The sequence below is a fragment of the Eptesicus fuscus genome, chromosome 1 (assembly GCF_027574615.1).
Source record: "Eptesicus fuscus isolate TK198812 chromosome 1, DD_ASM_mEF_20220401, whole genome shotgun sequence".
NCBI classification, from domain to species: Eukaryota; Metazoa; Chordata; class Mammalia; order Chiroptera; family Vespertilionidae; genus Eptesicus; species Eptesicus fuscus.
The window spans coordinates 7,301,568-7,314,598 of record NC_072473.1 but is presented as its reverse complement, the minus strand read 5'-3'; the positions used below and the strand labels follow the sequence as shown (position 1 = coordinate 7,314,598).

The window sequence follows — 13,031 nt, the reverse complement described above, 5'->3', positions numbered from 1 at the left end:
TCACTCTGCCCTGTGGCTTCTCTAATGGGATACGATTGTTAACAGTGGAGCTGGGATTTGAACACTAACTCCTGATCCCATGTTTTGTGCTCTCTCCACAATACCAAGAGTCTACATCATGAGAGATTAAATGCACACCATTTTTATTACAGGGGAGTTCAAAGGTTCAATTATAGAAGAGATAAAAACTGCAGTTTAAAAGAGGATTTATGGGATTATTGACAACTAGCAAACATTTTTCTTATTTATAACCCTTATGGTTGATCAATGAAAAACATGTTTTCTGGGGAACGTAATGTACAGCTTGGCAATGATAGTCAATATTACTATATCGCACATTTGAAAGTTGCTAAGAGAGTAAATCTTAAAATTTCTCATCACAAGAAAAAAAGCTGTAGCTGTGTAATGCATGTTAAGTAGATTTATTGTGGTGATCATGTTACATATATCGAATCATTATGTTGGATACCTGAAACTAATATTATGCTTATTATACCTCGATTTAAAAAATAAATACATTTGGTAATGTAATAGAAAGAAAAAAAGAACATGAGAAAAAGGAAAAAGAAACACAAAACTTGCTTTCTGGTTTCAGTTTTCTTTTTCTGTTTGAGGATTTGAAGAGATGAGCTTCCTCAATCTGACTTTGAAGGGCTCCAAGCTTCCAGTAATACTTCCCTTGTTTCTCAAAGTGTGGTCTGTGGACTAGCAGCATCAGCATCACTTGAGAGATAGTTAGAAGTGCAGAGTTTCAGACCCAACTCCAGACCTCCTGAATCAGAATATAAATTTTTATAAGATTCCAGATGATTCATGTGCACACTATAAACTGAGAGGCACGCCAGCATACCCCCAGAAAATTGTCAAAATGGAAGCCCAGAAGTGCACTGATTTTACAGGAAAATAATTAGGGGATGAGAGAATTGTTCCACAAGTCTAAACTATAGCAAAATTATGACATGCAGGAAATCAGTCCTTGGTCCAGCACCTGCTCTCATTTTCCAAGTTCCAATACTTTCCTCCATGTGTGCTTTAAAAACATGGCTTCTCCAGAGTGCGCTTTTGGATTTATTATTTATTTCACACATGAGGGCTCTCTCATTTTTTCCTACCTGAGAGCATCCAAATTTCCATCTCCAGACTCCAGATGAAATTTCTCTCATGAACCCCAGATCTATATTTCCAACAATATACTAAGCACCTCTGGCAGGAAGCCATTTTATTGTCTCTAGCACCTTCATGTCAAAATATCCAGAACTGAAATCCTTGCTCTCCCCACAGCCTCCTATGGCCTGTATCTCAATTATCCTTAACAATCCTACCATCAGCCAGTCTCCCAGGTCAGACATCTTCTCTATCTGGATTCCAGAGTCTTCTTCAAAAACTGCAAATCAGATCACGTTATTCTCTACTTAACTCGGTGATTCCTAATCACCTACAGAATTATGTCCAAACATCTTTCAGCAGATGGAATTCAAAGTGCAGAGGGGTCTGGCCTCTTCCTATACATCAGATCCCCCCATTCTTTCCTTCCTCTGATCCTTCCTTCAAACACTGTGCCTCCATTCTCATTTTTTCCAACATGCTAATCCCAAAAGGCCATTCCTTCACGTATCCTGTTTGAATATCACCTCCTTTGTGAATCCTTTCCTGGACCCTTCTTCCCATTTCTGTACTGATTACATACATTTTACATACTTTTGTCACTTCATGTATCACAGTGCTTGTAATAATTTTTCATATCTGTCTGTGTGATAGATTTGAAGTCCTTGGAGGAAGAGAGTCTGTCATTAATCGCTAGCTCCTAGCACAATGTTTGTCCTTTAATAGCCACTCAATAAATACTCAATAGGTAGGTAACTGAATGAATGAATGAATTCAGAGGCTTTCTGCCTGTTTCTCCTTGTATGATAATCATATTCCCTGCAACATCTCCAAAGGCCTCAACATCATCAAAGCATATTATAGTGAGAGTCAAAGCCTCGATACGCTAACAGTGGTGAAGAAATTCTAAGTAATTCAGTTCTATTTTAACTTGGGTCTCTCTAAGAAGGCCCCTTAGATAAGGAACTTTTATAAAAAGGAATGTCAGGAACCTATGCAGACTGGTAGAAGAAATATACTGAATGGACGAATATGTCAACTGCTTTCAAGACATGTAAATGCCACTAAGGAGCTGGCCTTGTTTATCCCAGAGATCTCGGGAGTGTACAGTCGAGGACAGTGTCCCTTTGTCCCTAAAATGTGTGAAAAAAAGGAAAGGGAAGAGACAAACATTACAGACTTCTGCACTTTTAAAAAACCTGAATTTAAACCAAGGAATTAGGCAAAGGGACCAGCAAACCACTGCATGTTTTTTTTTAAATATATTTTTATTGATTTTTTACAGAGAGGTAAGGAGAGGGATAGAGAGCTAGAAACATCGATGAGAAAGAATCATCGACCAGCTGCCTCCTGCACACCCCCTACCAGGGATGTGCCTGCAGCCAATGTACATGCTCTTGACCGGAATCGAACCTGGGACCTTTCAGTCCGCAGACCGACGCTCTATCCATTGAGCCAAACTGGTTTCGGCCCACTGCATGTTTTTGTAAAGAAAGTTTTATTGGAACACAGCTATGTCTATTCATTTTCATATTGACTGTGGCTCCTTTTATGCTTCAATGAAAGAGTTGAGTAGTTGAAACAGACTGATCACAAAATCTAAAATATATACTACTAGAGGCCCAGTGCATGATTGAATCATGCACGTGTAGGGTCCCCTACACGCTTTCGCTTTGGATCGCGGGGGAGCTGGGTGCTGGAGCAGACAGGCACCCAGCTCCCCCGCTTTTGATGGTCCGCAGCGGGACGTGAGCTCGCTGCCCCAGAGGCCCCTTCTGTTCCACAGCACAGCCATGGCGCAGACGCTGGCCCAATCGGCTACCCCGGCCACCCTGAGTCCCGCCCCCTGCGCCTCCCGCTGGCCCAATCATGGGCGTAGCGGAGTGATGGTAATTTACATATTACCATTTTATTAGGTAGGATTTGTCCCTTTACAGAAAAAGTTTGCCAGCCTTAGAGAATCCAAAATATGATGCTTTCTTGATTTGAAATTTTTGTAATTTCCTGTTTATTGTCAACAAACTGTTACTAGTCTTCAAAAATTACATGCCCAGCCAATGTGGCTCAGTGGTTGAACATCAACCCATGAACCAGGTTCCTGTTCGATTCCTGGTCAGGGCATATGCCCAGGTTGTAGGTTCCATCCCCAGTAGGGGGCGTGCAGGAGGCAGCCGAGCGATGATTCTCATCATTGATGTTTCTATCTGTCTATCCCTTCCTCTCTGAAATCAATAAAAACATATTTTTAAAAATGACTTAGACCTGTCATGTAAGTACACAGTCTCATATACTGTGTAGACACCAAATTAGGATGATATTTGCCAATTCTTTGTACCAGTTTGGTTCAATTATTGACATTAGCTAGTGCTATAAAGCTATATAGTAAATCTTAAGAGTTCTCATCACAAGAAAAAAATGGGTATTAACTAGATTTATTGTGGTGATCATTTTATAATATATACTAATATAAAATCATTATATTTACACCCAAAACTAATATAATGTTGCATGTCAATTATATCTCCAAAAATAAGGAAGAATAAAAAAAAGCATAACAACTACCAAATTTGTAATAGAACCAAACCTAAGAATGTTTTGAATAAAGGAACTGCAGTTGTTGATGACGACTTTGCAATGGATGAATGAGATGTAATTGCCTTTGTTTATCTCAAGTTCGGTCTTTATAATCAAACACAGTCCTAGTCAAGAAACATGTGCTACCATCCTCGGGGATTGGATGCTGTGAAAATAACCTTTTACTGTTCAGATATGCCTGGAATTGTTTCAAGTTAAAAACGACAGGAGCACCTACCATTTCTAGTGGTAAAAGAACATGTAGTCGTCACCCAGAACTCTGAATGTCTCTTTCTACCTTAGGTCCATTCGTGATGAACACCAATGAAGAGATTTCTCAGGCCATTCTTGATTTCAGAAATGCAAAAAATGGGTTTGAAAGAGCCAAAACCTGGAAGTCAAAGATTGGAAACTAGTGAAGAGCAAGCACAAGAGCAGGTCTCGATGCTTTCTGAAATTTTGCCATTTGTGGCATCCATTCAGAGAATGCATTCAATTTCCAAAGCTGACTTAGCCAGTGCTTCTGAGGAATTCCACACAAACGTGACAGCATGGTTTTTTATAGCATTGTACATGAGATATTTCCTGGCACATACAAATAAACCTAATTGTTGCTTCTTTAAAAATCAGTATTCTTCGTTTTATGTATGTTTGCTTTTCATGTGTGTATGGATATTTTGTTATTTTTGTGAATGTCTGAGATTTTAAAGCATATTTGATTGCTTCTGTGTGTCACTGGCAGTTGATGCGTCATGAGCATCTGAGGTCCCTTACTAAGCACTGCAATTTCAATACAGAGTCATGCCTATGTGCAGAGGTTTCACATTACAGGTTATCTGCGTTAGAATAACAGCAGTCCTGAGCATTTGAGTCAGTTTTTAAAACATCCTTGCTATTGGTAGGGATGTGACAGGATTACAGCCAAGACTTCCCTGCATATTCTGCCAAAATCTGTGTCAGATTTAAGACACATGCTCCTGCAAGCTTCCATGAGGGTTGTGAAAAGAGTTGGAATCCAGAATTGGGTTCCAGCTTTTCTGTAGCTGCAAACATTGGTGGCCACACCACCTCTTTACAAAGCAGCTAGAACCTGGGGCATAGGGTAGAGATATATATATATTTTTTTAATTTGCTGGGCATGAAATGGATTTAAAGTGCTTTCTCATTGCAAGGGAAAACATGTCCACCTCCTGATTATTCTTGGAGCATGAGAACATTTAAATTTTTTTTCATCTCTCTGTCTGCATAAGATTGTGCAAAAACGTACCTTGACTAATTGAAATCATTTCATTGGATTTTTATCACAACTGATGGTTTATTTTTCCATGTGAAATCTTGGGGTTTTGAGCTTTCCTTCTAGAGAATGCCTTTTGAAACAGTTTTCTCTAGCTATCTATTGTCAACTACTTGGTAATCAGTGGGTATTAAAGTGTTCAAAATGTACAGACAGTGGGCAGTGGTGAATATTTTCATGATGTTTTCTCTGCAATTGGTGCAAGACTCCAGTGATGAACATGGATCAATGAAGGTAGGTGAGCTCAATTTTTAATATGATGTAGACTTTTTATTGGCTTACATGGAAGACTTTTCTTTTTTGCATCCTCCATTTGTTAATGAGGGTTCTGTTTCGTAGGCATCCTATGATTCTTGCTATGAGTGTTTGAAAATGCTAAGGGGTGTTTTGGGGATGTAAAAGAATATGGACGAATATTCTGGAATCTTTTCAAATGGGCAAATTTCCCTTCAATTTTATATGTGGATGGCATAGTGATTTGATTTTCGAATGAAGCACTGACTTATTTTTGTGACACATAACTTTGTGGCCATTTATTTTCAGGTTGTTTGTGAGCACCAAATATTAGTTAATTTAGTTAGTTCATTACTTCTGTCAATGGAAACCTATGTGTTTGCCACAGAAGTTTTCTGTCTGGTTTTCCAAATTACTCATTGCCACCATCTAGAAAAATATTTTCTTGGAAGTTAATTTAGTTTTTTTGCTCTTTGAAACTTGTAAAATTCAACAGTAATTGAATCTGTGATTCTATGAGCAAGCATTAGATAGAGCCCAATAGACTGAGAGTAATGCAAAAAATAAACTGGAATGTTACTGACTGAGCAGTATGTTTTATGTATTTCATAGAATATATATTTTTTGCTTTTTATTTTGAAAATGATTTTGATATAATTGTTTTAACTGAAGCAGTGCCAAATCATTATTGATTTAGGAATTTCTGGCTGAGAGCAATCAATCAAATGTGGCCTTGAGTTTTTGTAGCTGTTGTTAAGACATGCATTTTCACCAGGGGTGAATGTGCCCCCAACAGGGGAAATCGGTCCTTGGGGCTGAAAAGTCTTATTCTTGTTATGTGTAAAGCACAGATAAACATTCAGTACATAAACAGATATGCAGTGTATCTTTAAAGGGTGAACTCTGTGCTAGGGGTAGAGAGACACCTTGTCCAGCAGTTTACACTTTTCTAACTCTCCAGATTCCAAACGCACATGGGAGAGGTTACCATTATTCAGCTCCCCTTCATTGCCACCAGCCTCCATGGTGGATTTCAATGCCAGGTGGAAAGGAATCCAATTTTGAGCCTATTTAACAGGAGAGGGAAAAATCTGACTTGTTTGAAGCAAGTAAGACTTTTCAGACTGTTCAGCTTTTTCTTACGTGCACAAAACTCAGGTTTAGATGTGCAGAGTTAATGGAGTTGCACTTTTACCCCCCACCCCCACCCCAGTATTATTGCATGGAGTTTTAAAATGTTCCCATTGTGCTTTGAAAATGTCAATGTATTTGATGGAACAGGAAGAGACTGATTTGTTGTAATTAAGTACTGTTCTTGAAGTTGTTCAACTCTTAAAGAGCACAGACACCAAGAATTCTTTAGGTGCCCTGGGCACAGTGAGATTTTAAAAGTTTCAAATTTACTGCTACCACAGAAACTCATTTAATGGGGCAACAGAGGAAAGCAGTTGAATTTGCATGTGACAGAAAACATGTCCTCCCACATGGAAGATGAAGCATTATATGCTTAGTAATATTATTATTTTCTTCATATATATTAGAATTTCTCTTAAAAAGTAAAGCTACATATATTCAGCTTATATTAACCCATCCCCAACTAAATTAAATATGTCTGATGTTAAGTAAAGATTGCCTATAGTTAAATAGAAGTTTTGGTATAGATGTGACTGAGTGGTGAGGGAAGGATAAGGAGGTTTATCATCTATATATATAAAAGGCTAATATGCAAAGTGTCCTCTTGGGAGTTAGACCAGAGACCGGGAGTTTGATCGCTCACTATGATGTGCGCTGACCACCAGAGGGCGGCATGGAACAAAGGAAGGCCCAGGCTGGCAGTAGCCAGCAGCCGGGGAAGAAAGGCCCCAACAGGCATCAGGAAGGCCCCAATCGGCCCTTATCACCGGCCAGGCCTAGGGACCCTACCCATGCATGAACTTCATGCACTGGGCCTCTAGTATTGTTTATAATTCTTTTCCTTCCCTTTCCAACTTTTTCTTAAGAGAAAATCTAAAAAGAAATAAATATGTTTCTTAGTGTTAATGTTCCTCTTGTTTAAATCAAAGTTTAGTATGAAAGCATATTCAGGATAGTAGTGGTTTGGACACTGGGATATGAATTTTACTTTTTGCTTTTGGAGATGAATTTGTTTTATTTATTATACAACATTTTCAGGGTCCTCCTCAGTAGTAGGTCCAGGGGAAGGTTTTTCTCTCTACTCTCCCTTCTTCTAGTCACCTCTTTTTCAGAATGGATGGCAATGCCAGTTCTATCCCCAGATTACCCTTGCCCCATATTCCCCCATAGTCCTTACTTTCTGGTCTGTTTGTGTGTGTGTGTGTGTGTGTGTGTGTGTGTGTGTGTGTGTTTTTTCCAGCTTAGAATATAGTTGCTTCTACTATAGTTACATGAATCTGTGAATACTTTTTTTTCTGTAGCAACCATGTAAACAGCTGCTAAGACATTGGACAATTGTGTTTAATGCCATTTGATACATTGGACAATTGTGTTTAATGCCATTTGAGTATATGGCATCCTAATTTCATTAGCCATGCCACTTGTACTCAAGAGAGCTGTTTGGGGTAAGCAGTGCATGGAATTTGTGAACTGAGATAAATACGTTTGAAAATCTCAACTCAAACCTGTAAATACTATTTAGCTGCTAATTTTCTCAATCTAAGCAGAACACATTTTCTTCTAGAAATAAGGTTAAACCAATGCCTTTTTTAAAATTCAATAATATTACCAGATTAACAGTCTAGATGTGAGATCTATTTTTGTGTCTATTTTCTTTAGCTTTTTTATACAGGTAGCATAGTCATACACAGTTGTGCAGGGTATGCACTGCACAATTCTAAGAAGCTCCATCCACGTAGACCTATATGTGTATGTGACAGTCCTGAGTACAATAGTGTAGATACACTGGGCATTTGGTAAATAAATGCAACCTCACTGTCCTGTTATTCATATTCTGGCCAGCACTATTTCTGGTATATTTGATATGCTACTAGGGGAAGCCATCTTCCATAAATCTTGTCAAAGTCACTAATGCAGACATAGCAATAGAGTGATGAAGAAATAATTCCGGGTCATGGTAGGCTTTCCCAACTCTTTTTTGGCAAAATTTGTTTCCTTCTCCCCCATACTTCCTTTTAGTCCCCTCTTTCTTAACTTCACTAGTAGAAGAATATTGCTGGGTGCTATAGTCATTCAAATTCTACATAAGAATGGAATATGTCCAAGATCCACAGGATGTGGGATAACTACAACTTTCATGAGAAAGCTACATGGCTGACAAAACTTCATAAACTTTGTATCACTTTCCTTCTCTGGAAATTTTCTCTAAAGTGAATTGAATAACAAGGACTGAGGTGCACTCTCCATATTTAACTCCAGGAAGCAGACTCATCCTGACTCCCCTCCCTATTCCCACTTCTAAAGTCATTCACAGGAAAGTCCATTCACTTTGTTCTTAGTCAAATGGCCCAACAAGCTTTTGTCCAATTTTCTGTCAGGCACAGTTCTTGGCATAAAAGACATTTGAAATGCTTTCCATTAATTTCCTCATTTATGACCTTATCATTGAATGTGTTGAATTACATACTTCTATATAAAGATATATTCTATCCTAGGAAGTCACTTTTAACTAGTGGTTGCATACTATTGGTATTTAGGATACAGTAGAATCACCTGCATTTTATATCTTGAATATAGTACTACTTTGTATGACTTATTTTTTAATTTAAAAACATGATTTTGACTTGTAGATAAATCTTTACTCTAGACCCCTAAGGGTTCTAGAAAAAATGACATTAAAGCTGACTATTGAACAACTTCATTATGGAACCCCTCTTGGGATAGGTTTATAAAGACAATTTATGGAATGAAAATATAGTATTTGGACACATGGATGCTTCTCTGTAGAACATGACATAATAAGATCTGAAACCCCCAGGTACATTTATTATTTTCACAACTGACTAGAGGTACTAGGGAAATAGGGACACAAATAACAGTAAAATTGTTTCTGAGCACATTTCTAAGTTTAACTCTTTTCTACCTCTTGAGATTAGCAGAGATGGTGGGAATCTGCATAACTTGGATGTCATTAAGTTGAGGTGAGATGAGACATTTCTTTTTTGGTTGCATTTATGATAGCAACTCCACTTTTCTCTGTTTGCCACTAGTTTTAGTCTCTACCAAGATACTAGGACTTTATAAAGCAAACACACTCATAGGCCCCCACTGCATCATGAAAGCCTTGAGTGGTTGTGGTGTCCTAGTTCATAAAGGATTTCTCCCTTGTCTCTCATTAGAACTGTTCAGTATTTGACAATTCATTTTTTTGTTGAGTACCTACTATGTCCCAGCACTGATCTCAGTGCTGAGAATGCAGCAGGAAATAAGACAATTCAAGTGTAATGGAACTTATATTCCAAATGTGGTGGTTAGAGGCAGACAATATACGAATCTATAACAACTCAGGGTGCTGGTGCCATGAAGAAAATTAAGCAGGGAGAGCAGACAACAGAGTACCAGACACAGAGTAATGGGTGGGAATGACTTCTCTGACTCAGTTTCATTTGTGCAGACTCCTGAAGGAAGTAAGGGAGGCTGAGTCCACCATGGTATAATGGCCATGGTGAGGGCAGGGAGGTGACTCGAGTGTTTGGGTATTAGCCAGGGGCCAGTATGACTGGAATAAAGAGTGGAGGCCAGTGCTGCAGTCATTGAAGTTGAAGAAGTAGCCAGGGAAGATCATGTAGGGTATGGCTATATTCCTGTAAAACTTTACAGCCACTGACATTTGAATTGTATATCATTTCCATGTATCAGGAAATATTCTTCTTTTCATTTGTTACAACCATTTAAAAATGTCAAAAATAGCCCTAGCTGCTTTGGCTCAGTGGATAGAGCACCAGCCCATGGACGGAAGGGTCCCAGTTCAATTCCAGTCAAGGGCACATACCTTGGTTGCAGACTTAATCCCCAGACCTGGAGGGCGCATGCGGAAAGCAAGCAATCGATGTGTCTCTTTCACATTGATGTTTCTGACTCTCGCCCTCCCTTCCACTATCTCTAAAATCAGTGAAAAAAAAATCCTTGGGTGAGGATTAACAAAAAAAAGTCAAAAATAATTCTTAGCTCATAGGCTGTAGGCTGGATTTGGCCCACAGGTCATAGTTTGTCAACCCTGATCTATCTATATCATTACACTATTCATTTTTGTTTGCTTGCCTCTAAGCTTATTGCTTTGTTACCCTCCATTAGAATGAAAGCTTTTTGAGAGCAGGGACTTGTCATTTTCTTGTTTACTAGTACTTTAGTGTTCCAATCACCTAGTACAAAGCCTGTAATAGAGTGGATACTAAGATATTTGTTGACTGACTGATGGACTAAGCTTCTACCATTTTGACATACCCAATTTATGAACTACTACATTAAACAGTCTCCAATATCAACTCTTATTATGGTTTGTCTGATTTAATTTTTTTTAAATCCTAAAGCATTTTTTTATAAGGCAGTATACTCACCCTGGGATATTTTCCTGTGGGGATTAGAGAATATTTGGGTGGAGGTATCAAAAAAACCTTCAGTGTCCTTCCAGCTGCAAGCTATTCTATAAGGTGTTCACTTCTAGGAGCCAGTTATAGAAGGAAGTCACCTTAGCCAATTATTCCAGCTTGGTGGTCACAGAATGAAAGATGGGCAAATCAGAATCTGGCCACACAGCAGATCTAATTAAAGCTTGAACAACTTAATGATCTCCCTCATCTTTGAGATTCTTGAGAAGTGCTGTCTATGTTTTCATTTTACACCAGCTGGGTTTGTGAACATGTGGTAAATTATGGCAAAGTACTCTGGTCAGAAATGTTATCAGTCAGGCTAGACCACAACATGCTCAAATAACCCCAAATCTTTAGGGTTCACAAACAACAGAGACTTATTAATTGCTCATACCACATGAACATTCTGGTTCATCCAGGGTCAACTCTACATCAGGATGATACTGGCTAGCATCCACATCTTGAATGTCATTAATCACCATGCTGGAGGAAAGGACAGCCCTGGAGAGTCTTTCCCTGACAGTTAAATGCTCTGGCCTGGAGTGACAGACATCACTTTTGTTCACAAGCCCTTGACTCATCACCCCATCAACCACAAGGGGCCCAGAAGTGCAATCCTTCCATGTGCTCAGATGGTCGAAAGCTGTAAATATTTAGTTAACAGTGTTAATGACTAACACACACAACTTGAGTTGCTTCTAAATGTTTCTCAACATACCTTTGAGATGGGAAACAGCCATGGTTGGACACTGGGATAGAATCACTGAAGGAAGACACTCAGGATTATTCCTGCTGCTCAGAGGGCTCCTTCTCCCTGAAAAAGGAAAGCTGTACATTCAGTTCAGTAAACATTTGTGGAATGTCTTCCATGTGCCAGGCATATGAGTGGAAGTGATGTTTTTTATAAACTAAAGAGGTCTTAGTTGTTTGCGTCTTACCAACAGCCAAAAAGTTCAATTTGACCTGTGGAAAGGCTCATTTTAATACCAAAAATTTTAAGTAACTCTTTATAATGAGTCTCATTTTGTTATTCATTGTTACCTAAATAACTGTAACACTCACATGGAGAAAAGCACTGTTTTCCTGAAATCTAGGTTTGGCTAAAATAGTTCCTGGAGAGAGAAAAATGATAGGTGTTGAATATTGCTATGGCAAATATTTTGTTGTTGCCTACTGTTTTATTTTGGAGAGAGTTAGGAAGAGTGTAATTTTGGTTGAATAAATACCCTGAGTTCATCCTAAATAAGAGACTCCCCAGAAGGAACAGAGTGGGATGATAAAGTAAAAGCAGCCTTTGTAATAGTGGGCTTGGTTTATAACTACACTGTCACAGCAAGACTCAGGATCATTGAGTATCTTAGAGAATGCAGAGGATATTGGTGAGGAGGAGAAGGAGAGCAGTGGGTGTTCACATGGAGCCACTGCATCTTTAGGAAGAAAGATGAAAGGGGGCATACTGGGCTTCCAGCAGCACAGCAAAGCTGCCTTGTAAAAAGGATGATGAAGTTCTGCATACAAATTCTCTGCCCACCCAATGGATTATGTTAGAAGTTACGTTGAAATAGGACTGTAGCAGTTAATTATGGCCACAATAATGCTGTGTGACAAAGTAGTCCAAATTTCAGTGGCTTCAAACATCAAAAATCTATTCTCACTTATATTTCTGTGGGTCAGCTGGGAGTCAAGACTCAAGCCATGGGTCTGCCCCACATGTCTTTCCTCCTCCTTGGATCAGTGGGCTAGAAGGAGCAGGTGCTTGTGGTAATGGTGGAAATCTAGGAGAACTGTGTAATCATAAGTACATTTGAGTCCTCTGCTTGTATCATGTATCCTATTGGTCAAAGCAGGTCACATGTCCCAACGTCACTGGACTGAGAAATAGACTCCTTCTTTGGTGGGGGGAGCAGGAGAGGCAGTGAAAATATTTGTAACAACCTAATTACTATAAAGGCTCTGGGTTGTTTCATTAGACATTGGGCCCTTGATCTTTGAGATCAATGATAAAGAGACTCTAATTCATGAATATATATACTCAGGGGGTTATTCAGAGCATCCTTTTAGAGCTTTGCCACTCAAACCCATCCCAGACTCATGTGCCCCTACATTTCCTAAGCACAGATGCATCAAATGGGAGCAGAGACATTTTAGTAGAGCCCAGATTTAAAATGTATAGAGGGGCATAGACATTGCCCCAGATGCTAAACACTGTGGCTGGGGAGAAAACCACCAACAATAGTCATCAAATTGGAGGCTTTGAAGGT

General features: G+C 39.0%; 2 protein-coding genes across 2 annotated transcripts in view; both read left to right on the top strand.

Moving 5' to 3' along the window:
• Positions 1–4,293, top strand: part of PIR (pirin) — an 80,921-nt gene extending 76,628 nt beyond the window's left edge. Inside the window, exon 10 of the mRNA XM_008154926.3 lies at positions 3,982–4,293. Coding sequence (XP_008153148.1) covers positions 3,982–4,094 — 113 coding nt within the window. The 3' untranslated portion in view covers positions 4,095–4,293. The remainder of the gene's footprint in view (positions 1–3,981) is intronic.
• Positions 4,294–5,116: 823 nt separating this feature from the next.
• The window catches only part of VEGFD (vascular endothelial growth factor D), a 28,639-nt gene continuing 20,724 nt past the window's right edge, over positions 5,117–13,031 (top strand). The window contains exons 1-2 of the mRNA XM_054715532.1: positions 5,117–5,206; positions 11,839–11,847. Of these exons, the coding sequence (XP_054571507.1) occupies positions 5,117–5,206; positions 11,839–11,847 (99 nt within the window). The remainder of the gene's footprint in view (positions 5,207–11,838; positions 11,848–13,031) is intronic.